Source organism: Tursiops truncatus, chromosome 13, assembly GCF_011762595.2.
Source record: "Tursiops truncatus isolate mTurTru1 chromosome 13, mTurTru1.mat.Y, whole genome shotgun sequence".
In the NCBI taxonomy this organism is placed as follows: Eukaryota; Metazoa; Chordata; class Mammalia; order Artiodactyla; family Delphinidae; genus Tursiops; species Tursiops truncatus.
This window is the reverse complement of record NC_047046.1, coordinates 75,875,941-75,902,705: the sequence shown is the minus strand read 5'-3', so window position 1 is coordinate 75,902,705 and position 26,765 is coordinate 75,875,941. Positions and strand designations below refer to the sequence as shown.

Below are 26,765 nucleotides of genomic sequence, written 5' to 3'. Positions count from 1 at the left end.
AATCACCCCGCACCTTCCCCCCTGTCTGCCCTTCAAGGAGAAGAGCCAAATCACAAGTGGGAGTAACCTATCTAAATATCACAATAGGAGAAAAACAAATTAGGAACTGTAAAATCTTCCTTTCTGATTCCTTTAAATACCAAACCAGGATTCTTCTTTTATGATTTTTATATTAGCAAAATTGGAAAAACTTATTTTCCTAAATGAGGAAAGAAAAATCAAAGTGAGGCAGAGAAGATGGCATTGAGTAAATTCTTGGAACCAAAAGAGAAACTCTGGGGACTTCCCTGGTGGCGCAGTGGTTAAGAATCCGTCTACCAGTGCAGGGGACACGGGTTCGAGCCCTGGTCCGGGAAGACCCCACATGCCGTGTAGCAACTAGGCCCGTGAGCCACAACTACTGAGCCTGCGCTCTAGAGCCCGCGAGCCACAACTACTGAGCCCACGTGCCTACAGCCCGTGCTCCGCAACAAGAGAAGCCACTGCAATGAGAAGCCTGCACACCGCAACAAAGAGCAGCCCCTGCTCGCCGCAACTAGAGAGAGCCTGCATGCAGCAACGAAGACCCAACGCAGCCAAAAATAAATAAATAAATTTAAAAAAAAACAAAAGAGAAGTCTGATGTGGTCTTTGTTACATACCATTAGAAGAGGTATACAGTGCTTTCAGGAAATAGCCACAGATGTTTAATGTCACCAGTTGATTCCTTTCACAGTGTAAAACTTCAATGTTGTTGAAAACCATAGCATCTAGATCACGAAGCTTATTGTCGCGCAGATCAAGCTGAGTGACGTGAGGGAGAAAGTCCACTTCATCTGCTATTAGCTTCCTAATTAGGTTCAGTCTTGAGAGGAAAAGGACATAAATAGACACTATAATTAACTGCAATGTTATAAATAAACAGCCACACCCTCATATGGTGACTAACAAGAAGGACTCAAGTCTCACTCTGTCACAGTCCTCCATGATTTCTTTAATCTCAGTATCTGGCTTTCCTTAACTAGCCAGATTCTCTGGCTGTTTCTAGCTACAATTCCATGAGGTCTTAACCTTGACAATATAATCTGAAACACAATTTAGATCATTAAGGCTGGAAGAGAAATATGCATATTGATTTTACCTTAGTTAATTTAAATGGAGAAAAAAATCATTTGAATGTTTATTTCCAAAGAATCTGGTTGACAGAACACGAGTAACAAAACCCAGAATAACCCATTAAGCACATTACAACTACATGGATATTTAAGGAAAGAGAGAGGATGAGTGAGCAGGTAGATGAGCGGCGCCATAAAGGACAGAATTAATCGGTGAACTTGGAAAAAAAATAATGAATGGGAGCCAAATATACACCAGAGACAGGTGTGCAAATATATCTGAATTTTCAGTTGGTTCTGGACCAAAGATTAATTACCAAAACTATCTCCAATTTTAAAATACTACTTGAAAGAGCAAAGTGCAGAAAATACTGAAAGTTGACATGTAGGATTCACTGAGAAGTCATAAAACAAAAGACAATAATGGGGATCAACAAGTTCAGGGCACAGGGAAAAACTGGCAGAGTCTCAGTCATAAGAAGTAGTTAGCTAATAGACTAAAGTTGCCATGAATGAGCGGCCAAGAAGATAAGTAAGTAGTAATGGGGACTAGCAATCAATGTAACAAAAACACATCTAGCTTCAGAGTGGAGAAAAACAGATGAAAATCTCAATTCCTAGCTTGCTAGGCTACGCCCAACTCCTTTACAAACCAACAAACAAGAGAACCTCCTGCTTCTCATTACAAAGCCAACAGAGCGCTGATATCACGCACTTGGTTAGAAGAGCATTAATACAAAGGCAGGAGCTTAGAAACAAGGCAAGTCTTCTCTGCAGTGATTTTCTGCCCTTTGGGAAAATAAAATAAAATGAGGGTAATTAAAATTTTAATAGCAATAGCATAAAGCCACTGAAACACAAGGATGAGTGACAAGACAGCAAAGAGCTAGGACTTGTCAACCTGCAAGAAGAGCATATTGCCTCTTCAAATGTCCCCAAGATGATTCTTTTTTTTTTGTTCCTTTTCTTTTCTATTCCAGGTTATAAGATTAAAAAACTGGCCTCAACCCAGCAATTTGCCTATCTCCAAATGCTCACTAGATTACTAGAATATGTACACAGAATAAAAAGAAAAAAAACCCCAAATCTAATTTTGGATATAAGAGACTGCAGGAATTGAAAAAATGTCCCAGGTTCTCCCTAATCTACATTTTAAATTACCTTCACTATCATCTCCTCGCTGCCCCCCCCTCCATTGTATTAACATTAACGTAATTAAAGGGCTGGTTTAATGAGGAGACAAAAGAAAATCTATAAACAGGGAGGTTAGTCCCACTATTCACGTTAAATTGCCAAGTCTTATCAGGATGCAAATATCAAAAGTTTTCAGGCTCACACAATAATACAACTACTTAGGGTGACCTTTCAAAGAGGCAAAATGTGGTAAAAATTTTCTTCCAATAATCTCCTCAGTTAACACAGGCATTTTATTTATTTCATCAGTACTAACTGAGCATTTACTATGTGTTGATCGGCAGTATGAAAATGTTCTAGTTCCAGTTTGCTGCTCAACACTTTGCATATGTGACCTTGAGCAAGTCATCAAAGTCTCCGTTAAGTCTAATTCTAACCCGTAAAATGGGGATGACACCTTCCTTGTCCTACAAGGCAGCTGAGAAAATCAAATGAACGTATGTATGTGCTGGTGCTTTGCGAACAAGGAAAAGCCACGGTGATGATGATGATGACGATAACCTATGGCTTTGTGTCAAGAAGAGATGAATAAAGTAAGGTGCTTGTCAACAGATTTAGTAATTTAGTGAGGAACCAGATATGCTTTAAAATATGAAGTATAAAGATACAAGTATGTGATAAATGTCATAAATGACGTAAAATACAGAGAATGGTCAAAAAAGATGCTATGCAAGAGGAGCCATCTCATCTGAATCCCAAGGGCAGGAGGAATTCAACAGATGCAAATAGGAGAAGAAAGGCGTCCATGAGGAGTTGCTGAATGGCCTTCGGACTGAAGAGAAGAGCACAAGGTGAGTTTCATGCATGGGTGTAGGGGTCCCTCAGGAGTGCAGGCTATGTGAGAGGAGTGAGAGTACGGCTACAAAGGTGGGTTAGTCAATCAATATTTATCAAGTACTGTGCCTACTAAGCGCTAACACTGGGAACTCAAGGATACATAAATAAGATCAGTGCTTCTCAAGTTATCTCGGGTGAAGGACCTATTTTCTTTTTAAAATTTTATTTATTTATTTATTTATGGCTGTGTTGAGTCTTCGTTTCTGTGCGAGGGCTTTCTCTAGTTGCGGCAAGTGGGGGCCAGTCTTCATCGCGGTGCGTGGGCCTCTCACTATCGCGGCCTCTCTTGTTGCGGAGCACAGGCTCCAGACGCGCAGGCTCAGTAGTTGTGGCTCACGGGCCCAGTCACTCCGCGGCATGTGGGATCCTCCCAGACCAGGACTCGAACCCGTGTCCCCTGCATTGGCAGGCAGATTCTCAACCACTGCGCCACCAGGGAAGCCCGAGGACCTATTTTCTAAACTTCTAATCCATCACAGATGTGTAGTCATATGCACATACCAGGACACAGCTCACCGCACAAGCAGCTCACCACTGCAAGTTCGCCAACACCTAAACTAGTCTACTCCCTGTACAATGAGGTGAGTCTGCTTATATGAGTCTACTTGGATATTGTGGCAATGTCAAGTCACTGTGTGTTTCTAAGATATTAAGTCTCAATTTCTACACATATCTCATTGTAGAAAAGGAGCAAATAGTCGGTTTGCTAGCACAGGCTGGAGGACCACACTTTGAGCAGCTCTGAGCTAGCGCCTCATCCTCAAGGGATTCACAGGCTAGTGGGTTGAAACCAGATGCGAGAGCTTGAATATCTTGAACTAGAGAACTGAAGGCTCTGAGCAAGGCTGTGCTTGCTTGAGAGGCTGCACAATGGCAGCAGATAGCTCAGCTAGGAGGCAACAGCAGCAGCGAGAAGGCAAAGGAAGGGGCAAGGAGTCAAACTAGCGCGCGAGGACTGACGGGATCTGGTGGCAGACTAGAAAATAAGAGTCAACAATTTTGTGTCTGGATAACCAATGGAGCAGTGTGGCTATCAGCAAAATTAGGAATCCAGGGGAAAGAACTAGTTGAATAGAAAGAAATTAAACTCTGTTTCACATGTAATTTGGGTGAGTGTGTCAATAGGAGAAAGCAAGGTGAAATTATCCTGCTGGCAGCTGAAGTGGAATTAATCCCAAGAAGAGAAATAAGAGTTAGAGAAAAATTGAGGAATATTTACCATGGAGATGAAAGGTAAATGATGAAGTCCTGTGAGTACAGGGAACCAACCACCAAGGCACAAAACAGAAAGAAAGAGAGGTGATCGAGGAGAAAGACGTAATATCCACATTTTGGACAGAGAAGAGGAGAAATTATTAATGATGCCATAGAAGAAATAATATCAGACTCAAAAATGTGAATATGAGAAAAAGAATAAGATTAAAAGAAAAATGACTACTTTTAATCTGATGTAATATTTCCATCTGAAGGAATAAAAATTCAATCAATAAAATTAGCCCTCTGCTTACAGAAACTAAGTGAAACTCCCCTTAAATCATTCTACTAGCTTCAGTTTAAAATATTAAGGCAGAATTATAAGCAAATCTGACCAGATTTCTGCCCCCTCAGCTCAGTGGTCTGAAGGGAAGCAGTTACCTACTCAAGATCATTCAACATTTACATGTACAGAAGTCTATTCTGGTATTTAAATATCCTGTAACTAATCTCATCTAAAAAAGACCCAATTAGAACTAGAAATCTGAAGAATTTACGAAGCTCTTAATAAGAAGTTACTTCCAAACATATTAGATTGATCTCGTTTGTAAGCTAATTCAGATCAAGAAAAATGATGCTTTCTTATCCATACCAGGTAACTTATAAATCCCCTCATGCTTGCTACCTGAGGTCAAAACGACCATTGTTATACCTCTGGGTGGCTGAATTTAAAAAGGGCTCAAATTCTTGAATATGAAGGTTTTCTAAACCCAAGTGACTCAGAGGCAAATAACGTTAACAATTTAGAAAGAAAGTTAACAAGACAAAGTGTTCAGTTCCCTATCCTGTCACACTCCAAAAAGTTCTCAAAGTCAGATAAATTATTACCATTTGGACTCCCTGAACTAAGAATTCTAGGTCTGCAAATTGCTAACACTTCCCCAGGTGCGCAGGCTTGATTCCTTTAGTCTGAGAAAAGGTAAAGCAAATCAACTCTTTGTGGGACTGGAAAGAATGGGTTCCCCGCGGCCAAACCATAAGAATGGAGATGAAAGGGGAGCAAAAGGTGATGCTGCTTTATACTGATGAACAGGCCTGAGTGAGGGTCTGGGGTTATCACCAGAGAGGAAAGTGGGGAGTAAAACAAGGAAAGAACCATCAAACAAAGAGGTGAAAAGATGCCAAGACTGACAGCTGAGCAGGGTTCATGAGTACGAGATCTCAGCAGGTAATAACAACAATATGTAACATGTGCTGGGAGAGTGGGGCATTTACTCCATTCCTTCCAAAACTCTATGAGTTAGATTCTGTTATTAACTGTAATCTAGAGATGAGGACACAGCTGCACAGAGACATTAAATATCTCGCCCAAGATTGAATGTGGTCGTCACTCCCTGGTTAATGGGAAAGTTAGTTTGGCTGAAAAAGTATCAAATTGGGCAAGTTAATATTAGGGTCTAAACCTAATATGTTGCTTTGCAGGAACTCAAACCCAGTGACAGGCTCTTGTTTTTCCTTAAAAAAGAGAAATTTAGAATGGCTTCCTCCTTGTGTATTGGTTCTTTGTGCATTAGAAAGTAAAACTGAAGTTTACACACGAAGGGATGATGACTGGGCATCTGTGATGTAGCAAGGATTGTGTTAGTGTTTTCAGCTGCAGTTTAGTGTGATCAGATTCAAAATGCAGGTTCCCTTGTTCTTGCAAGGGGTGAGAATGGAGGTTCTGGCCAAACTTGGGCCTACCAAGAGATTATGAGTTTTACATTTTTGTAAAGAACTGTAAACTAAGGGCAGACCCATCTGGATAGAGAGAGAGAGAGGAAATTAAAATAAGTGAATTAAATCAGTAATAAATTTAATTTAATGAATATATTATATTAAGGAAGCCAAGGAAGGGAAAAAAAAAAATAAGGAGAGATGCTCAATGGTGTCAACTAGCCTCAAGCCACAGAAAAGTAGGAATAAGAGAGAAAAATATCCACTTGGCTCTTGATACGGTTTTCATTGACCATAAACAGCTCTCTCTGACTCGATGGGCCTACTGATTCACGCTAATTAAAACTGGGCTCAAACTTGCGAAACCAACTAAGACCTTCAAGATAGGTGGTCACTCATCAGTGAGAAAAAAAATTTTTAACAAGTTTCAGGCATGAGCAGACCCTACTACCAATCATTATACTTCCCTCTGGGCAAAAATAGCAAAGCGGGCCCTTACTGCAACTAACCAGCCTGCTTGCCTCGATGGAAGAATGCCACCAAAAGGGCTATAACCTACCCCCCAAATATAAGCCAACCACTCAAATGGGATATATTTCTTTAAAATGGTTACCTTAGATCCACATGTTTAATGTGAGGCATTTTCCTTAAAGCCTGTAGCCTAAGAGTCTCCATACAGTTTCCAGACATGCACAGCTTCTCCACAGCAGTCAGTTTCTCCAATACCTCTGGAATGTCAGTGAATTCATTGAAAGAAAGACCAAGATAACTAAGCTGATGCATGTTCTCCAACTCAGCAGGAAGGGTCTGGAGAAAGTTTCCATCCAACAAAAATGTCTGTAAGCTATTAAAGAAAACATAAGAATTAGAAGGAGAGTGTATAAATTTTACATCTTTATTATTAACATACGAGTTCCATAAGTATAGATCATATTACCAGAAAAAGAAAATATACTATTCTTTGCAAAATGCTAAGGACAGGGCCTGAGGCAATAATACACCAGAGAGAAATGATCAGAGATAAACATCTTAATCTTTTACTGAAAACGAAAATTATGACCAATTTCCCCAACTTGGATAGGGATAAATGAGAACAACACAAGCTGACTGCAGTGTGAATCTGCCCAAATACCCATCTTTCATTGTTATTCTAAAAAACTAACTTCTAGGTCTTAGAATTCAACATAACTCAGGAAATGAGAAAGTAACCCCTCCTCCCATATTTAGACACATTCACCTGTAGGGGTCTTCGTTCTAAACAAGGATATTTTAATTTTTTACAAGAATCTCAAAGAAGCTAACAAATGAACTCTACACAAGAGCATGATCTCTTGATTTGGGACCAAGAGACCAACATATGACCAACATAACAAGTTAACTAATCTCATGTGCTGCGACCCTAATGCAGCTTTCTGGGGGTTTCTGAGAGATACCTTGCAGCAGGGTTTGAAGTACATACTTGTGCATATCTCCGACGGCTGCCGGGACTGCTCGGAGGGCATTGCAGGACACATTCAGCTCGGCCAGGGTTGGAATATTGCAGACTGCTAATGGGAAGTCCCCTAAATGATTATTGGAAAGGTTAAGACTCTTCAACTTGCTGAACCTATTATAATAAAAGGAAAGAAAAGACAAATATCATAGATGCATAACATCACATGATTTTGGCATAGCCTTAGAGATAATCTAGTCCAACTCTAATTCAGCTGAGCAGAAAAAGGAGCCTTCAGAGGGTAAGCAAGCAGCAGAGCTGGAGTGCACATCTTCAGACCCTAAGGCCAGCGTTTTACCTAAAATATAAAGATTATATTTAAGAACAAACGTCACTCTAAAATAAGGTTGAATATTTGAGGCGGTGAGTTTGCTGGAGTTTTTTAGCTTCACCTTGGCTAGCTTTATTAACACCCATGTGAATGACAACAGAGAGGAAGGAAAAGAACACCGATGTAGCTCTTTTGGATTTCTGTTACCCCAGACAAGTCAAAAACTTTTCTGCTTCCCTGCTCTCCAATCCAAACCTGAAATAAAAACTTCACAATTAATCAAAACTACACTCTCTCTAAGGGTACCAGTTTTGCAGTTCCAAACTGAAGAACCAATGACCATTCCTCAGTCTCGATCCTGCTAACCACACACCCTTCCACGAAGAGCTCTTGTCATCTCACTCTAAGGACACTTTCCTCACCTAGCCTCTTCCTAGCTCTCTCCAACCTTTCCTCCTTTTCTTCTTTTTTCTTCCCCATCTCCTCTTTCCTACCCCACAGTTAGGTACTCCTCACAGATGTGCTCTTTGTTTCTTCTCTCTTTACATTGTCTCCCTTGGAAAGCATTTTACTACCCTGTGGACAACTCTCTCTAACCCTATCACACAGCATCTCCTCTCTGTTGACCCACACTACAACATTTCCAGTCCAAAACCGAACATACCATCTTTATCCCAGACCTGAACTTCCTCCTGCTCTATTTTTGTTAATGGCTCTTTCATTTTCTCAGTTGTCCAAGCAATTAAAGCAATTCAAGAAGTCACCTCTAGGGCTTCCCTGGTGGCGCAGTGGTTGAGAGTCCGCCTACCGATGCAGGGGACACGGGTTCGTGCCCCGGTCCGGGAAGATCCCACATGCCGCAGAGCGGCTGGGCCCGTGAGCCATGGCCGCTGAGCCTGCGCGTCCAGAGCCTGTGCCCCGCAGCGGGAGAGGCCACAGCAGTGAGAGGCCCGCGTTCCGCAAAAAAAAAAAAAAAAAAAAAGTCACCTCTAAGTTTGAGGGCACTTCTCTGTGTACTCTCACATTTGGCCCATTGCCAACCTCGAGAACGTTTTCTATTTGAGATGAGAATCAGATTAGTTATTGCATTATGCTAATTATTTTATAAACTGGCCAAGCCTAAATACTAGGCAATGTGTACTATGCCTAGAACAGACACATCTTAAAAATAAACCCAATTCAATCCAATCAGCATTTTAAAGAAACTGTCATGTGACCTCTTTATTGAATTTTATAATAAAAAATGTAAAGCTTTGTTCTAAATGGCTATGTAAATTTTATTCTAAATAGAAAGCTGACAATGTACCTATCTGACAGACTGATAGCTATTTTGACAGAGTAATTTTGTTTTATTTATTTATTTTTGGTGGGGGTGAAATTGAAAAGAATAGTTTTATTGCTTTGCCAGGCAAAGGGAGCCACAGAGGGCTAATGCTTTCAAAACTGAGTGTCCGGACCTGCAGGGGGTAGTGAGGAGTTTTATAGTAATGGTTCAAAGAGGAGGGTGTGATCAGCCCATGGACCTTCTTCTGATTGGTTGGTGGTGAGGTAAGTGGGAGTCAGCGTCATCAACCTTCTGGTTCCAGCCAGTCCGTGGTTTGCCTGTTGTGGCAGCAGAGTTAACTTCTCCCACCTGGCGGGGGTTTCAGTATCTGGTTTCAGGACTTAATGAAGCCCAGGTTCTTGATGTCTCATCGCAGAAACAATTCAGTGAGAGACAAAGTTGGTAGGTAAGAAGTGGATTTATTTCGAGAGAAACACACTCCACAGACAGAGTGTGGGCCATCTCAGAAAGCGAGAGCAGCCGACAGAGTAATTTTAAAGTAAAAAACAAAACAAAACTTAAGAATTACTGCTAAACGTGAATAATCATTTTAAAATTTGTTTTGTATTTTATGATTTGACTCATTAGTCCTACTTAAAACAAAGAATGTTTATTCTGTATTCTGATTATCTATGACCTATCTAACACACAAGCTAGAATTAGAGGGTCTATTATTCCTAGCCCAGGGGTTCTCAAAGCATGGTTGGGGGACCGTGGAAGAGGTCCTTGAGATCCTTTCAGGAGATTCTCAAGGTCAAAACTATTTTCATAACAATACTAAGATGTCATTTGACTTTTGCCACTCTCATTTTCTCCCAAGTGTCCAGTGGAGATTTCCAGATGGTACATGTCTTTGTGATAGCACACCTGATTAGAAACAGAAGGAGACTTGAGAATCCAACTATCTTCTACTTAAGCCAGGCATTAAAAGAGCTGCAACAATATAAAATAATAACATTCTTCTCCCTATTTTTTCTTGTTATAGAAGGTATTTTTCATAAAAAATGCACATGTTAACAAGAATGGGGTTTATTATTTTTCTAAATGAATTACTATATATGAAAATATTTCTCAGTTTAAATTTCTGGCACAGTAAATATCAACAGTTTAATCCACAGAAATAAAAGCTGCTTAGGGTCCCCAATTTTTGAGACAGTAAAACAGTCTTGAAATAGGGTTGCCAGATAAAATACAGGACATCCAGTTAAATTTGTATTTCAGATAAACAAATAATTTTTTAGTATAAGTATGTCTCAAATGTTGCATGAGACATACTTATGCTAAAAAATATATATTCTTTTTTTTCTGAAATTCAAATTTAACTAGATGCTTTTTTTCTTCTAATTCTGGAAACTGTATCCTGAAATAGATAAAACTGCTCTTCTAGTCCAAACAAAAACAGTACCCTACCTTCTAGATTTGTATCCTCATTTGGTAGAACTGGCCACAGTTTTAAAATATGCATGCAATTAAACTGAACTTTTTAAAAAAAAAGTTCCTCTAGGAAGGAAAAAGACCCTAGACATTATCCAAAACAATATAGCACAAAGACTTCAGAAAGTGGAGAACAGAAGGATTACAATTCCAGTAATTACTCAAGATGGAAAGTGGAAGCATTGGCTTTTGGAAAAGTATTTGTCAATAACAGGGAGATAAAAGGTATATTCATCTATGCAAACAAATTTATTAGGACCATACCATTCCTGAGAAGAAAGGCAAGCAGCAGTGAGTTGAATGAGTAAAAGGCAGGTGACAAACTTGAATGGAAGAGAAAAAAAATAGTTAAGTACAGGCCAAGTGCCCCTATAGAACAAGGAGTTTGGGCTCCCTTGGCCTAGAGCTGTACTGTTTGGTACAAATACCACGAGACCCAGGTGGCTCCTGAGCATCTGAAATGGGGCTAGTCAAAACTGGCATGTTCTCTAATTATAAAATACACACTGGATTTCAAAGACTTAGTACAAAAAAGAATGTAAACTCGGGCTTCCCTGGTGGCGCAGTGGTTGAGAGTCCGCCTGCCGATGCAGGGGACACGGGTTCGTGCCCCGGTCTGGGAGGATCCCGCGTGCCGCGGAGCGGCTGGGCCCGTGAGCCATGGCCGCTGAGCCTGCGCGTCCGGAGCCTGTGCTCCGCAACGGGAGAGGCCACAGCAGTGAGAGGCCCGCATACCGCAAAAGAAAAAACGAATGTAAATTCTATTAATAATTTTTTAGAACTGATAATTTTGATACATTGAATTAAATAAGCTATATTATTAACATTAATTTCACCTGTTTCTTCTTCCTCTTCCTCAGTGTGGCTACCAGAAAATTTAAGATTACTTATGTGGTTCACATTATATTTCCATTAGAGAAGCATTCTCTCCATACTAACAATAAGCAGGATCCTGGAATTCCTTACCCAAATGACACCTTATCTGTTTTCAGTGCTTGTGTGGGCCTCTTCCCTGGGCCCATCTGCCCATGAGTATGTGCACCCATAGGCCCTAGGAGTGGACAGAGCTTGGACACATGGGCTGTGTGTCCAGCAGGATGAGGGATAGAGTCGGAGATGGATAAAGATGAGGTTTGGGCCACTGAGCCAGTTCCCCCACATACAGCCATATCCAGGGCAGAACCCCAAGGGGTCTGAGGATTATATAGATAGAATTCAATAAATTTGAATCTAGAGGTCATCATAAAAGTATATTTGTGAAGGTAGGAGGCGAGAATGTGTTTTATTTAACAGTTTGTTAGCTTAATTTTAACATCTTTTTTTTTTTTTTTTTTTTTTTTTTTGCGGTACGCGGGCCTCTCACTGCTGTCGCCTCTCCTGTTGCGGAGCACAGGCTCCGGACGCGCAGGCTCAGTGGCCATGGTTCACGGGCCCAGCCGCTCCGTGGCATGTGGGATCTTTCCGGACCGGGGCACGAACCCGTGTCCCCTGCATCGGCAGGCGGACTCTCAACCACTGCACCACCAGGGAAGCCCTGTTAGCTTAATTTTAAATTAAATATTTAGATATGTGGGCTGGGGCCTCAATTTATACTCTTGCCCTAGACCTATACATTTTAAGGGCTGATTCTGATTTATAAGTGTCCTAAGTTTCTCTCGTTCCCTCTCCACCTCCTTCGTAGCCTGCCCTGCACAGCCCATCCCCCAAATTCTTCCCAGAAAAGAACACGACGTTCAGTAGACTTGTTTAGCAAACAAAGCATGGATTGTTTCTGAGAACTCAAGTTCTTGATCAGAACATAGTAAAACTCATCTGTTTTGGAAACTCTAACCCTTAGCCTTCTTAGAGGTCCACTTTTTCTTTATTTATGTAGAAAGCAGTCAGATTATAGGCATCTGCCAATTCAAAAACCCCTTCTTAGAAAAATAGAAGTCCACCTAGAATCCACTTCCCTCTGGTCTTCAAATGGGTGAAACAGATACCTGAAGGCAATGTTTAAGAGAGAGATAAGAGATCAAAGTGGGGAGTGGGTGACCTTTCCTCCCTTTACCTTCATTTTAAAAGAATGCAGAGGAGAGAGCAAGGTGACAGCACACTGTTACGGAAGAAAAGACCAGAAATCTCTATGTCTCCTACAAAATTAAAGACTTTTAGCTCTGTCATGCTAACAGGTGAGACAGATAAGTTATCAAATGTGCACAGGCTCAGATTCTAAAATAAAACTTGGCTGGCTTTGGAAAAAATGCATATTTGGTGACATATTTTAAATAATTTTATTTTTGAAACTAATATTACAGTTCTTAAACCTTAAAATTAAACCCTTGAAATGAAGTTACATTATATTCAATCAGGCTGCAGATGTCCCCTCAGAGCTGTTCAATATAGGAAGTAGAGATGATCAGAGCATCACAAAATTTAAGACTAATAAAAATTATTTTAATGACGATTGTAATAATTACAGTTATGAGTTTATCAATAACAAGAAAGGATTCTTTTTGATACTGTAGAAACTAAAAGGACAAGAAACTGCGTGGTTTGTTTTTTAAAAACATCTGTTATACGTACACACACACACAGAGACGCACACAGAGACACACACACACACACACACACACACGCACGCACGCACGCACAGTGCCAAGGCTAAAGAAAGCTACTTAAAGTAGATATACCTTCCTTATTTCTCAGGGCTATCAAAAGTGAGAACAGACGGGGCCTTTCATTTCCCAGGGTCATAGACAAAGAAACTAGGCTCAGAGAAATGGTGTGACTATCACATACAACTTGAATCTACTGCCTTTCAACATCAGTACTACTTCTCATCTCTCCCGCCCTTCTTTTATTACATCTTATTAAAGAGTTAAATGTAAATAGATATCACTTACTAACAATTCTAAGTCACAGGTCAAAGAACTGCCTCAGAGTAGTGTGTGGAAAGCACTCCTTTTTCACCCTCATTTCCCTCTATAGAGGGTGGCATTATCAGCCCTGGAGGATAATGAATATTTTGAACACTATGTACATTTACCTTCAAACAAATTCAGGCACAGCCCATGCTCCCAAACTACCCAACAACCTGAAAAGACTGACCTCGCTTTCCAGAGCAAGCAGAATGCTTTAAGGAAAGAGATATTAACTCGTGTTCATTTGTTTCATATAGAGCTCAAAGTAGGGAAAAGAAATCAAGTTAACATTCATCCAGTCTAACAGTAATCTTAGTTCTCTAAATGAAGTTACATGGCACAGTATCACATTTAGCAAACGGCCTCTCTTTATTTTCTAAGGAGCACTTGCTCCCAATGATTTTAGTCTGCAGTATTTATGGGTGCCCAATGCCATCCACATAAGATATCACAGTTGAGAAAAACAAACACACAAATGCTGTCAAGTTTCATATACCGCCCTGTTCTGGGCGTGTTTTATTATGATCACTGATGTGCTTAATCTTTTCTCCTTTCTCAGCATTTATCCATTCAGTCTATCCACACTCAAAAATTTATGTACAAGGTTCTTTCTGCATCTGAGTTAAAGGTAAGGGCTACATAGCCTGTATAGATTTAGGAAATAAAACCAAATAAACAGCATGATAACTATTTGGAGACATAATACTAATTAGCTTTAGATCCATCTAAATCTTTAGTAATTTTCCTTCCAGGAACTAAGGGTAGAGTACTAGGAAAACTTGACTGTAAAAGAAAATGACAGTATGGTAGAAGTAGTTCTATTTTTAAACATATTCTAAATGTGCTTAAAATGAGTGTCACACACTACACTCATGAAGCGGAAACCACATTTGTCTTACTCAACAGAGTCAAAGAAAAATCAATATTACTTTCTGGAGTTATTATTCCCCACAAGTGGGTCAGTTAAAAAAAGACTCCCGGGGTGACTGGATTTCCGTATCATAGTAACAGTCTAAGTTTAACTTGTTTTTTTCCCGTGGGGGGACAGGCTAATACATGTTGGAAATCATTAGGCTTCGGTACTAAGTAATGAAGGCCCTGCTTGAGGACTGGAGCTGTAAGCCTAGCTCCAGGCTTAGCCCTCTGCCTTCCATTAATTATTAATTATGAAAAGCAGGTTCCCTCATGGTCTGGAGAGCTGCACCTTAGTGGAGAGATGCCAACTCTCAGTGCTCTGTAATACAAACTGTATTTGCTTTTCAGAGAAAAATTGCTTTTATTTGATGACCAAATTAATACATGCTCTTTTTAACAAGTCAAACTCTAGAAGCATGTAAACAAAATGTTAACAGTCTCCTACTTCCTTCCAAATCTCATCCTCCTGAGATAACCAGTGTCTAGAGTCTGGTATATATCCTTCCAAAGCTTTTCTTCCTTGTAAAACACATACATGCGTAAGTGGGTGATAACCTCCCTCCCTCATTTTTGAGTGGGACTGTACCACACGCTTCTCTTCTACAACTTGTTTTCTCATCTAATACAAACAGATCATCTTTCTGCGTCAGTATGTTAAAATCTAACGCACTCTTTTGACAGCTGCATAATACACAGAGTACAAATGTGCCACCACCTATTCCATCCCTCTGCCGATCGACACGGAATGCTTCCGGTCCTTTGCTGATAGAAATAATTCAGCCTATTTGTTTGTGCATCAATGACTCTATTTTGCAGTATTTATGGGTGCCCAATGCCATCCACATTTTTGAAACCCAACAGGCTCTAAAAATTCAGAAGTTTTTCTTTGATTCATGTGGTGCCAAAAATGATTTAAACTTATGTGAATATTCATCTGTTCCCTTTAGAAATATAAACGTGTTTGCTTATGGGGTGCTGTCCCAAACCTCGAGGGAGGTGTTATACAATATACAGTAATATGCACCGTATTATCTTTAATAACCTGAAAATTTCTGAAATCTGAAACACAAATGGCCTCAAGAGTTTTGGATAACGGATTGTGAACCTGTATTTCTAAAAGTATAACTGTGGGTCTAAGAGTTTGTACAATTGAAATTTTTTTTAACCTTTCTTATATTTTATATAACGTTTAAAGGTTACTTTCCATTTACAGTTATTACAGAAGATTGGCTATATTCCCCCTATTGTACAATACATCCTTGACCCTATCTTACATCCAATAGTTTGCATCTCCCACCCCTATATATATATTTTTAATCCATATGGCAAAATTACCAAAAAGTTGTAGAAATTCATACTCCCAATTGGCCACACAGGAGAGGGTTTCTTTCCACGCTACCTTCACTACCATTTAATGTTAGCATCCTTTGCATTATTGCTAATCTGATGGGCAAAAAGTTGTATCAGGTCATTTCAATTGCTGTTTCTCAATGAAGTTTATCTTGTTGTGAAGTTCATCTTCTTTGAAATACACAGTCATGTTCTTTGCCCATTTTTCTCCTGGGTTGTTCACCTTCTACATATCAATTTGTAGGAGCTCCCTGAAAACCATGTGCCTCTTGGTGTCGTATGACGCATGTGTGTCACAGGACACCCTAGCCTATGGTTTCATTTTTCCCGCTTTGCTGATGCTGACTTTAGCCACACACTAACTTTATTTTTTATTTGCTCAAATGTGGACATTTTTTCCTGTATGGAGTCTGTTTTTCACCTTGCTTGAGAAGGTCCTCTTACCCTAACCCAAAGTGGCACACATGTTCTCCTATATTTCCTTCTAATATTTATATATTTTATTTTTCACATTTAGACCTTTATTTCACTTGACATTTATTTTCTGTTAGGTGGAGGTCTAACAATTTTTTTTCTGGTATCTAATTATGCCAATATCATTTATTAAATAAACCATCCATTTCAATTTCCATTCAATTTAAATAAATTTCATAGAATAGGGGAAGAGAAAACAAAAAGAGAAGCTTAGTGCCCTTCCAGTAAAACAGACGAAGAAAAAGGCTTGGGTAAAAACAAGCTGCATTTACTTTTTCTTTCTCTTTTCTTTTTTTCCAAGAGAATTTATAAAATCAAGCGCCTGTATTTTTGTCCTTCCTAAGAGCCCACTTTGTGGTTTTGAGTCAGCAAAATGCTTTAATAAAATTATTAGTTTGATAGAGTAGCTTTTCTCTTTTCTCTTTAGAAGGACAAATCTTGGGAAGGGTATTAAAGTACACTTTGAAAATCTGTACTGAATGCACTTTCTCTCAAGAAACATTAGTTAAGTCAATGAATGAAAGACATCAGTCAGCAACTTCCTGATCCATCTTCCATGCACTCCTCAAATCCCAATTCCTTTAGTATGGAACTTTACTGGCTTATGAACTTAGTCCTACACCATGTTTTAATATTTTTGCCCCAATCCAGGAATGATATAGGGCAACCTGAACATGCTGTTATGTAAGAAAGGCAAATAATCTGCAAAACAGTTAAGAGGCTCTCTCTCCTGGATGCAGGAGAAAAGAAAGGATACCTTTTACTCCATGTTCTTCTTGGACTTGTCTGCAGCTCTGGTGGCATGAGACACATTTGAATCTTTGGGCCTGCTTCAGAATTGCTGGGAACACCTACCCTTCAGAAAGCATGACTCATCTCCTTTTAGCTCTCACCAAACTGTACTGTGCTGAAATTGAACTCTCATCGGTGACTTCTCCATTTCTTGGTGCGGCACTTTTTTCCTGTTGTCCCTTTACCACTTTGAAATGAATCCACGTGAACTTATGTATGCCATTCTGTTCCAAGTCTCAAATGGCCCACTGGCCTTGTTCCCAGCTAGCACCTGCCAGGGTCTTCTGGGAGGTTCAGCGCACCCAAATGCTAATGCAGCACACAGCCAGCTTCTCAATACTTGAGCAAAATAAACACAAACCACCCCATCTTCGTCCTAATCACCATAAATGACTGTCAGTATAACCAAAACAAGCATATTACCTTCTCATAGGACTAGAAAATAAAAATAAACACATGCATATTTTACCTGGATAAAATTTAAAATTTACAGCCACAGAAGAATTTGAGCAGCATTTTCCTAAGGACTGCTGCAAATGTGAAAACGCAGAAAAAGTATACCAAAGCTACAATTCATAAACATAATTTTTCCAAAATAATAATCAAGGAAATAGAGAACACTCAGTGCTGGCAATAATTACAATGGACATGTTGCTGGAAGGGCAAATTAAAGCATCCCCTAAAGAGAGAAATGTTTACTTTAATCCTCCCTTTTAAGATAGTTGAAACAAGAGGCACTTATGGGTTACTTACTTTGTGCCAGATCCTAGACACAGTTAACCCTATGGATACAAGAGGCAACAAGACAGAGCTCCTGCCCACAGCAAGGCGGGGGTGGGGGGGGGCATGCAAGGGCAGGCTCCCATGAATCAAGTAATTCCATTATACAGAAAACCACTCCAAATCACAAGACGGTAACCATGCGGAAAGAACAGTCACTAGATCTACAGGAACTGTGCACTAACTAAATTCATGAAAACAGTAAGTCCTCAGTGGCATAAATCTGTCATTTTCTGATTCTTTTATAAATTGGCAACATAACAATCAAAAAAACAAAGAAGAAATATGTTATGTTACAGTTAAACATCTCTTATGAAATAGTTTCTCACTTTATCTATGACTACATTTTTTCATTTTCTTACCAACAGATCTGCCCATAGTTAGCCAATTTAATTGAGATACTATTCAAGAGATGTTTAATATTAACCTCCACACTAGTAGGACAAATCACAAAATATAAAAAGAACATTTCTGGGCTTCCCTGGTGGCGCAGTGGTTGGGGGTCCACCTGCCGGTGCAGGGGACACGGGTTTGTGCCCCGGTCTGGGAGGATCCCGCGGAGCGGCTGGGCCCGTGAGCCATGGCCACTGAGCCTGCGCGTCTGGAGCCTGTGCTCCGCAACGGGAGAGGCCACAGTGGTGAGAGGCCCGCGTACCGCAAAAAAAAAAAAAAAAAAAAAAGAACATTTCCGTAACAGGCAGAAAACGTATTGCTATTTCCACTTCTCAAAGCAGAGAAGACCCACACAGTATACTTAGATTAAATCCCAGTTGAGTCATACAAGGATATGTAAAAATGAAAATCAGGTAATGTCTCTATCAAGGATATTAGATTACCAAAGGAGAAGGCGAACATAAGCTAAAGCCAGAAAGAATAATCATGTCACGAAAACATGCTCAGACATGGAAAGCTTAAGCTCACATCACAAACAGACCAGGCATATCTGATAGTTAAATAGAAAAAATCAAAAATCCAATACCCAAAGTTTACTAGGTATAATAAAAGTCCGATCCTAGGACTGAACCATTCATTCACTAAACATTTTCTGAGTTCTTATTAGGCATAAAGGGTGTGAAGCATACACATGTGAATTAGGCATGGTTTTCACCCTCCAGGAACTTGAAACAGTTTGGGAGCAAAGCTGCTATAATAAAAAGCAGAAGATGAAACGTACTGGAAAAAAAATACCATAAATGCTTGCAGAAGAGAAAACTCATTTTTACCTAAGGGACATGAACAAGAGTTCAATAGGCAGATGGGGAATTGAAAAGAGAGCATTCATAAAGAATAGGCTGGTGTGACTGTTTCTCAAACTTCAGTAAGCATTGTTAGAATGCAGATTCATGGGCCCCATCACCAGAGGTTCTGATTCAGCAGGTCTGGGATGAACACCAGGTACCTCTGTTTCTAGTAAATACCCCAGGTGATTCTGATGTAGGCATTTCATAAATCACATTTTGAGAAACACTAATTTGGGGGGCAAAAACTCCACGGTGTTCTTGGAAAACGTTAAGCAAACTATACTGTTAAGCAGAAAGCACTCCTGGGGTCGTAAAGGATGCTTAGAGTATTCACAGAGCACCTTGAATTCCAGATGAAGACACTGCTATTTACCTATGAACTTTTTTTTTTAGCTTTTTTTTTTTTTTAAATTTATTTATTTTTTGTCTGTGTTGGGTCTTCACTTCTGTGCAAGGGCTTTCTCTAGTTGCGGCAAGCGGAGGCCACTCTTCATCGCGGTGCATGGGCCTCTCACTGTTGCAGCCTCTCTTGTTGCGGAGCACAGGCTCCAGAAGTGCAGGCTCAGTAGTTGTGGCTTACGGGCCTAGTTGCTCCGTGGCATGTGGGATCTTCCCAGACCAGGGCTCGAACCCGTGTCCCCTGCATCGGCAGGCAGATTCTCAACCACTGTGCCACCAGGGAAGCCCTACCTATGAAAATTTTTGAACAGGGGAGTCTAGAACACATGGATTTGTGTATTACATAAATCAAGTAACAGCTCCCTTTCCCTTCTTGTGCTTCCCCTACACACACACACACACACACACACACACACAATCTCTCTATGTAGGGTGAAAGTGAGGCTTCTGACAGAAATCTTTAAATTGGAGGAAAGTACAACTATTTGGAAAGTCAGACTTTCCCTAAGGTTTCTTGTTAATTATGAGTCCCAAAGACATCACCGGGGAGGGATGGGTGTGCCCTACTTTCGAGAGGCCTCTGTCAAATACCTTGCCAGCTCTAGCATCACCATCCTAACCCAGCCATGGGAAATGACAACAGGAATCTGACTCTTCCATCCAAAGCTCTATTACTGCAGAGCGCATGGTGAGTGACATCAAAATTGCAGGCACTCTTAGGACAAACAGAAACCCTCATGGGTCTTTAATTTTCAAAAGTTACACGTGCGTGTTGTTAGAAGGAACTCCAGTGTTAGCTGTACTGTTAGCTGTGTCTGTCTGACATGAGGCAGAGGGGAGAGGGAGAAAGAGGAACATTACTGGTTTCCATCAGCATTCTCACACTAGCAACCAGAACATTATTTCAGAAGTTATCAGTAATGATGTTAATCATGTTCCCAAGTCACAAGTTACTATGCTATTTATCCATCAACAACCGCAAAATAATTATCTGTTGGCCAGCTCACTGCATGCTTATCCTTTTCCCCTGAGAGCTAGGCAAAGTGAAAAGTTGGTTACCACTCAGAATAGCAAATTTCTGCAAATACTATGTTTAACATTAAACTCTTACAGTTAAAACTGAGAGAGTACAGCGAGGAGCTCAACTAAAACAAACAGAAGAACAGAATTGGCCAGAATACAATAGCCTCACTGGATGCAAGCCAAGGCTTCTGAAGATCTCTCCCCACTTTTTAAGTGGGGAAAAAAAAGTTAAAGAACATCTTAAAGGATCCCAAGAAGGCAACAGGGCAAACTGAATTCAATATAGTCTGGCTGATAAATAAATCTTTTGTTTCTTCTGAGCTCTCTTTTCTAAATGCGCTGTATGAGGGCAGAAGAAAATAGGCTACTATTGCCAGAAATGAGGCCGAGAGCCGTCACCAAGGAGAGCACCAAAGGCTACACAATCTCAGCGTCCCAAGCACCAAGCAAATGCCTTCCTTTGATCACACGCTCAGGGAAAGAAAATGGGAATTGTGTGAGATGGAAAGCTTCCCAAGAGGATCAAAACTCCATTTGAAAGGCAAAGCTGTATAAAGAAAGGAACTTCAGTGTTGGGAAAAGTTAACTGGAAAAAGGGCATTCCGTACAGTCTCTGAAATTCCTTAGACATTCGGCAAGCCTCACCAAACCCAGTAGTGAAAATTCCTTCCCAAGCCCTGAGCAGGGACTGTGCTAAGTGTTTTGTCTTTAATGCATCGGCTATGCCCTTCCTTCAGCAGTGCGTGGCTCTTGTTTGCTTGCAATATTTTTTATATGACAGAGCATCTTTAAAGAAGCTGAAACTGTTCTAAGAACTGCAGTCTATGTCTGGCAAATAAGCTGAAGAAATATTTTAGCATGCCACCCCTGATCCCACTATGTTAATGAATCATCACTGTTTCCATTAAAAGTGAGTCACTGATAAAATCACTGATAAAAACAAAAATTAAAATCTCTCTTTCTATAAAAACCTGGAAATGCGAACTTTTGGTAAGGATAAGTAATTAAAACGAATGACTCTGTAGCTCTGGACTGCCAAGATCCCCAAAAGAACAGAGTAGGAAATAAGGTCATTTGTTTTCCATTTCATGGAGACTAAAAATGTAGAAAATTAAGCTTTCTAAGAAGAAAGGTACTTGATAAATGCCAGGCATAATTATGAGTTTCTCAATGCTCATTTCTTCAATAACTTTCATTCTTTTACACCCACATACTTGCACACCCAACTCAACTTCATTCCTTCACTCCCATTTGAAAAATTCTCATCCCTCCCATCTCTCTTAGTCTTTTCAGCTGAAAGAAATTTCACATCTAATCAGATAACATTCCAAGTACCGGGGTGGACAAAGCTACCAGAAACATATACATACGAATTATTACTATCAAACTTGGCTTTTGAGTTTGCTCTTGACATTGCTCTTTGTAAACACTGCACTGGATATCACCGTAAAAGAACTCTGAGCTATCATCCCTTACAAACTTTAGATCTGTCAAAACAATATTACGACACGTGAAATTTTAATAAATGATAGATTTAGCTCTTTTAAATGTAAAAGTACATTTGAAACGTTTGAACACCAATATAATTTAGTACAAATAGGTTCACGCTGCTTTGATACCATATTAAAAACAACAAAATTAAGACATGGGAAGGAAAATTATATTCCTTGAATTTAAGCCAACAAAAAGTTGTCCTCTTCATTGACTTTACAAAGAAACTTACTATATTTTATTAAAACAATTCTCCATTGCAAATAATAACAATTTAGTACTAATACCATCTGGGTCATCTAAATGGAATACGATTATAATATAAGTGAAATACTACGTATTAATAAAATAGAGGTAAATAATGATCGTAATTATTAGTAACATACAAAATCCGGAAAGAAACCATTAAAACTACCAAAAATTACTCTGATTTTGCCTTGACTCTATTTTTGAAAACTAACTGAAGAGTTCCAATGCCAATAAAGGAAAAACAAACACTGGTAGTTCCAAGAACAATGTTTTCCCTCTGAAACTGCTGGCCTGTGTGTGTACATCAGCATGCCATCTTTCCAGAATTAGAATGTTGTTGCAAATACCATTTTAAATGTTCTATGGAAATTGCTCATTTGTTTAAGGTGAGAATTTGCAATAGAAAGAAAAATATTAGGGGGATATGTGGTTAAGAGAAAAAGTCTTAGAACTCCTATGCATTATAAATGCTTTGTATGTAAAGTTTCTCTCTGGATATTCGCCCTGACACTGTAACCTAAAAATTCATCCCTTGAGACTTTGGTAAAAACATAAAAATAAATTACCCTTTGGTACCTCTCTAACATATTCCCTGTGAAACATACACTAGAGATCAACACAAATTCCTTAAACATACAACTAAAACTAATAAATTAAATAAATGGCGTATCTCAAAAATACCATACTAACTGTATGACTCTAAATAAGCTACATTAGTGCTTTTTGAAGTATAAATGAGTTTTAAATATATATAATTTCAATTCCTAGCATCGAACATCTGTGTGTGTGTACGCATATACTTACAAACTTACTACTTTGAAAACTTGGCAATAAAATCTTTCATGAATAATAGGGATGGGAGACAAAAATCTCACATTAGTATGTGGAGAAAAAGAAATTGGTTTAAAGCCTAGTTTTTCCCGAAGGGCAAATACAACCTCACCTTCACCAGCTGCTCAGCCTCCACATCCGAGTCCCCTCAACCTACCTCCCCCACGCACAGCTCGGGACATCAGCTCAGTGCTTTGTGACCGCCTAGAGGGGCGGGATGGGGGGGCGGGAGGGAGACCCAAGAGGGAGGGGACGTGGGGATATGTGTATGCGTATAGCTGATTAACTCTGTTATACAGCAGAAACTCACACAACGTGGTAAAGCAATTATACTCCAATAAAGAGGTTAAAAAAAAAAAAGCAACAGAAACTTAACAAACCTTCCTGGCAGTGCAAAACTGAAAAGTCTCCCACCTTAAACAAATCAAAGTCATGGCTTTATACTACACACTATACAGTGCAAGCTGATAATATGTAACTTGATATGCTTTGTTTTGCTTTGTAAAAACAATGTAAGTGAATGATGCGGGACACAAGTACATACTATATGACTCGTTTATATTATGAACAAAACCAGGCAAAACTCTTCATGGTGTTAGAAGTGCGCACAGTGATTATCTTTAGGGTACTAAGAGGAGGGGTGCAGGGAGGGCTTCTGTGCCCTCCCTGAAAACAGTAATTTTCTATTTCTCAGTATGAGCACTGGTCACATGTGTTATTTTGTGGAAACCCATCGAACTGTACACTCATTATACTTCTACAAAAAGACTTCCAAAAGATTATATAAGGAATATAAGGAATTACACGAGACCCCAGATCCTCTCCCCAATTCCAGCAGGAGACAGTTTATTCCCTGGAAGAAACTGAATCCCAGAGTCCTGGCTCCAAGGCATCAGGAATAGTAGAAAACACTGTTCTGAAAACGGGATCAAATAAAAATCCACACGCTAAACCCTGAGATTGCAGCTCTCTACCCTACTCCACTCCCTGAATCTTGGCATATAATGCCCAGGCAGAAGACCAAAGGATTCCTCTCAAGTAAAACTGACATGTCCTAGGGAGAAGATCCACAGATACTGTCTTTGGAAGCTCCCCAAGGAAACCACAAGGCTCACCCCCGATAGCACTGCAATGGAGGAGAAGCGCTGTCCACAGACCACAGCACCTAATTCGCTTCTCAGTGGCTCACCATTAAATAGGAACAGAGAGCAAAGGATCTCCAAACAGTGAGGTCAAGTTCCTAACATAAAAGTCAGACACCCACACAAACAGGAAAAAAAAAGAAATCAAGACAGTGCAAGAAGGAAATTAATTAATTACTTTAATGTCCTCAGAAAGAGAAGGAATGCACCCATGGCAGCGGTGGGGAACAGAATGCTGTTAAAAAGCACACAAATTAAACCAACGAACAAGAAAGAGCTCTTAAAAAATATCAGCAGAAATTCAGAAGGTTAAGATAAAGTAGAGAAAACCTGTCAAGAAGTAGGGCATTAAGAGAAAGAGGAAAATTACAGCATTAGAGGACAAATGAGGAGGTCCTGCCTAACTGACAGGAATTCAGAGGAAGAAAAGAGAAAACCAAGGTGCGGATGAGGTTATCAAAAAACACAATGAGAAAGTTTTCCAGAACTGAAGGACGTCATTTTTTTCAGATCAAGTGTTCATCATAGCTGCTGAAATGAATAAAGACTGCTAAAAAAGAAAATCCTAAAACCTCTTTGGGGGTTATTAAAAAAAAAGAAAAAAGAAAGGAGGTCTACAAAGACAGGAACCAAGAGTATAACACTTTTTAATAGCAACTGTAGAAGCTAGAAAACAATAGTGCACTGGCTTCAAAATTCTGAGGAAACATGTTTTCCTATCCAGAGACCAGACAAATTATCAATCAAGTGTGTGAGACATATATTTTTAGATATACAAAGTGCCTAGTAAATTTGTCTCCCATGTCCCCTTTCTCAGGAAGATCCTAGAAGATATTCCATTAAAAAGAGGGAGTAAACCAAGAAAGAATCGCTAGACACAGGAAGACATATAGAAAACAAAGGAGAGACGAAAAGGGAATTACCAGGAAAATGACAAAAGGTAACCCCAGGACAACAGCTCGGTAGCAGGCCTATGGAGCAGGTGCCTACGCTGGCTCCAGGAGGGAAGAAGTCTCCAAGACAAAGGTGTTGAGAAGAGGGTTAGAGTTCTGCCACCTTAACAACACTAGAGAAAAAAGTACACCAGTGAAAAAGAGAGGCTACTATCCAGCCAGCACAGGAAAGGAAATGTAATCATTGCATTTAAGTGGCTTAGGAGAATCACAGTTCCATGCTCAAAATAATGTGAGCCCTCAACATCTACTTAACCAGAAACGGATATCTGTACATTGAGAGGATGGGGGAAGTGGCGGTCTGGGCATGTGGCATGGGGCTGAGGGGCTGTGAGACAATCTAAGAGTTAAATCCTCATCTTCTATTGTAATATGCCAACCCATAATGCCCAATAACAAAAAATTCAAAAATAGCAGTACATACATACTATTTCAGAAGATGGAAGAAAACAGCAAGAAGAGTCCTGAGAATCAAAAGTAGTTGCCTAGGGAACAGGACTTGGGTATAAGGATGGGCTGGAGTTCCTATTTCCTATGTCTTATTGCCTATTAAGATTTTTTAAAACTCTATATAGGATATTACTTTGATGGGACAAATGTTTAAACTTTTAAAAATACAAAACAAAACAAAACCAAAAAATGCACAAAATAGTAGGCAAGAAAACTAAACAGGATGAATTGCTGTGGGAAAATGACAGTTAAGACAACCATTTCTCCAAAGCTCCTGCAATAGCCCCTGTGAGAGCTGAGAAGTGCTTCCCCTCACAGCTGGGTGCAGAGGGTATGTGCTAAGAGACAGAGGAGAAGCAGCAGAGGAAGCAGACAAGAAAGGTGGACGTGTTGAAAAGCTATTTACAGATTTAGAATCAACAGATATGAGGAACCAATCAGGAGATTCTGAAAGCACCAACAGGCAAGGCAATGCCCCAAATATCCCTCCATCTGGGTATTTATTTATTTAGTCCATATATGCTGACCCTTTGGGACTATCATATTCCCCTATGTTATGAGAAGCATTTTGATTTCCTTTTTGTTTAGGCTTTAATTTTTGGATTATTATGAAATACACAAATAGAAAAATACAGAAAATAATAATGATCATCCAAGTATCCACTATTCAGCTTTTTCAAATATTAACATTTTGTCTGTCTCTAATTTTTTGTAAAGAAATAAACATTTTGGATATAGTTAGAGTTGAAATCCTCTTCAAACCATTCCCTAATCGCATTCCCAAATGCCTCCCAGAAGGTAACCGTTAACCTGATTTTGGCATTTAACATCTCCCTCTACCTCATCTCTAAAATGAGAGCACTGGTTTGGATAAATTCTAATGCCCCTTTCTGTTCTAAGACAGCAAGATTTAATAGCATGATATAAAGTTCTTGATGTTCTGTAATGAAGTGCAGAAGCCTACAATGCTGTGAAATACACAAGAATACTTCAAAATAATTTCAAGCCTCAAAAACAGATTAAATCATGGTATAATCCTTTAGCAAAAAATCATTGTAACTTTATTACAGTACTGTCAGTAAAAATAGTATTATGAGTGCATAGGGCATATAAAAACCTAAGTTCAAGAAGTTCCTGTGGTTCCCTTTCACTGTAACCATCAGCTCCAGGGAACAATAAGGAAGTGCTGGAGCACAATATCCTTCTGGAGTTCTTA

The 26,765-nt window shown here is 39.6% G+C and overlaps 1 protein-coding gene across 3 annotated transcripts in view; it reads right to left on the bottom strand.

Annotated features, from left to right (window-relative positions):
• Positions 1-26,765, bottom strand: part of PHLPP1 (PH domain and leucine rich repeat protein phosphatase 1) — a 216,391-nt gene that overhangs the window by 53,402 nt on the left and 136,224 nt on the right. For all 3 annotated transcript variants that reach the window (XM_033837820.2, XM_033837819.2, XM_019936387.3), the window contains 3 exons: positions 7,495-7,641; positions 6,649-6,879; positions 642-844 (listed from right to left, as the gene is read on the bottom strand). In XM_033837820.2, the coding sequence (XP_033693711.1) occupies positions 642-844; positions 6,649-6,879; positions 7,495-7,641 (581 nt within the window). The remainder of the gene's footprint in view (positions 1-641; positions 845-6,648; positions 6,880-7,494; positions 7,642-26,765) is intronic.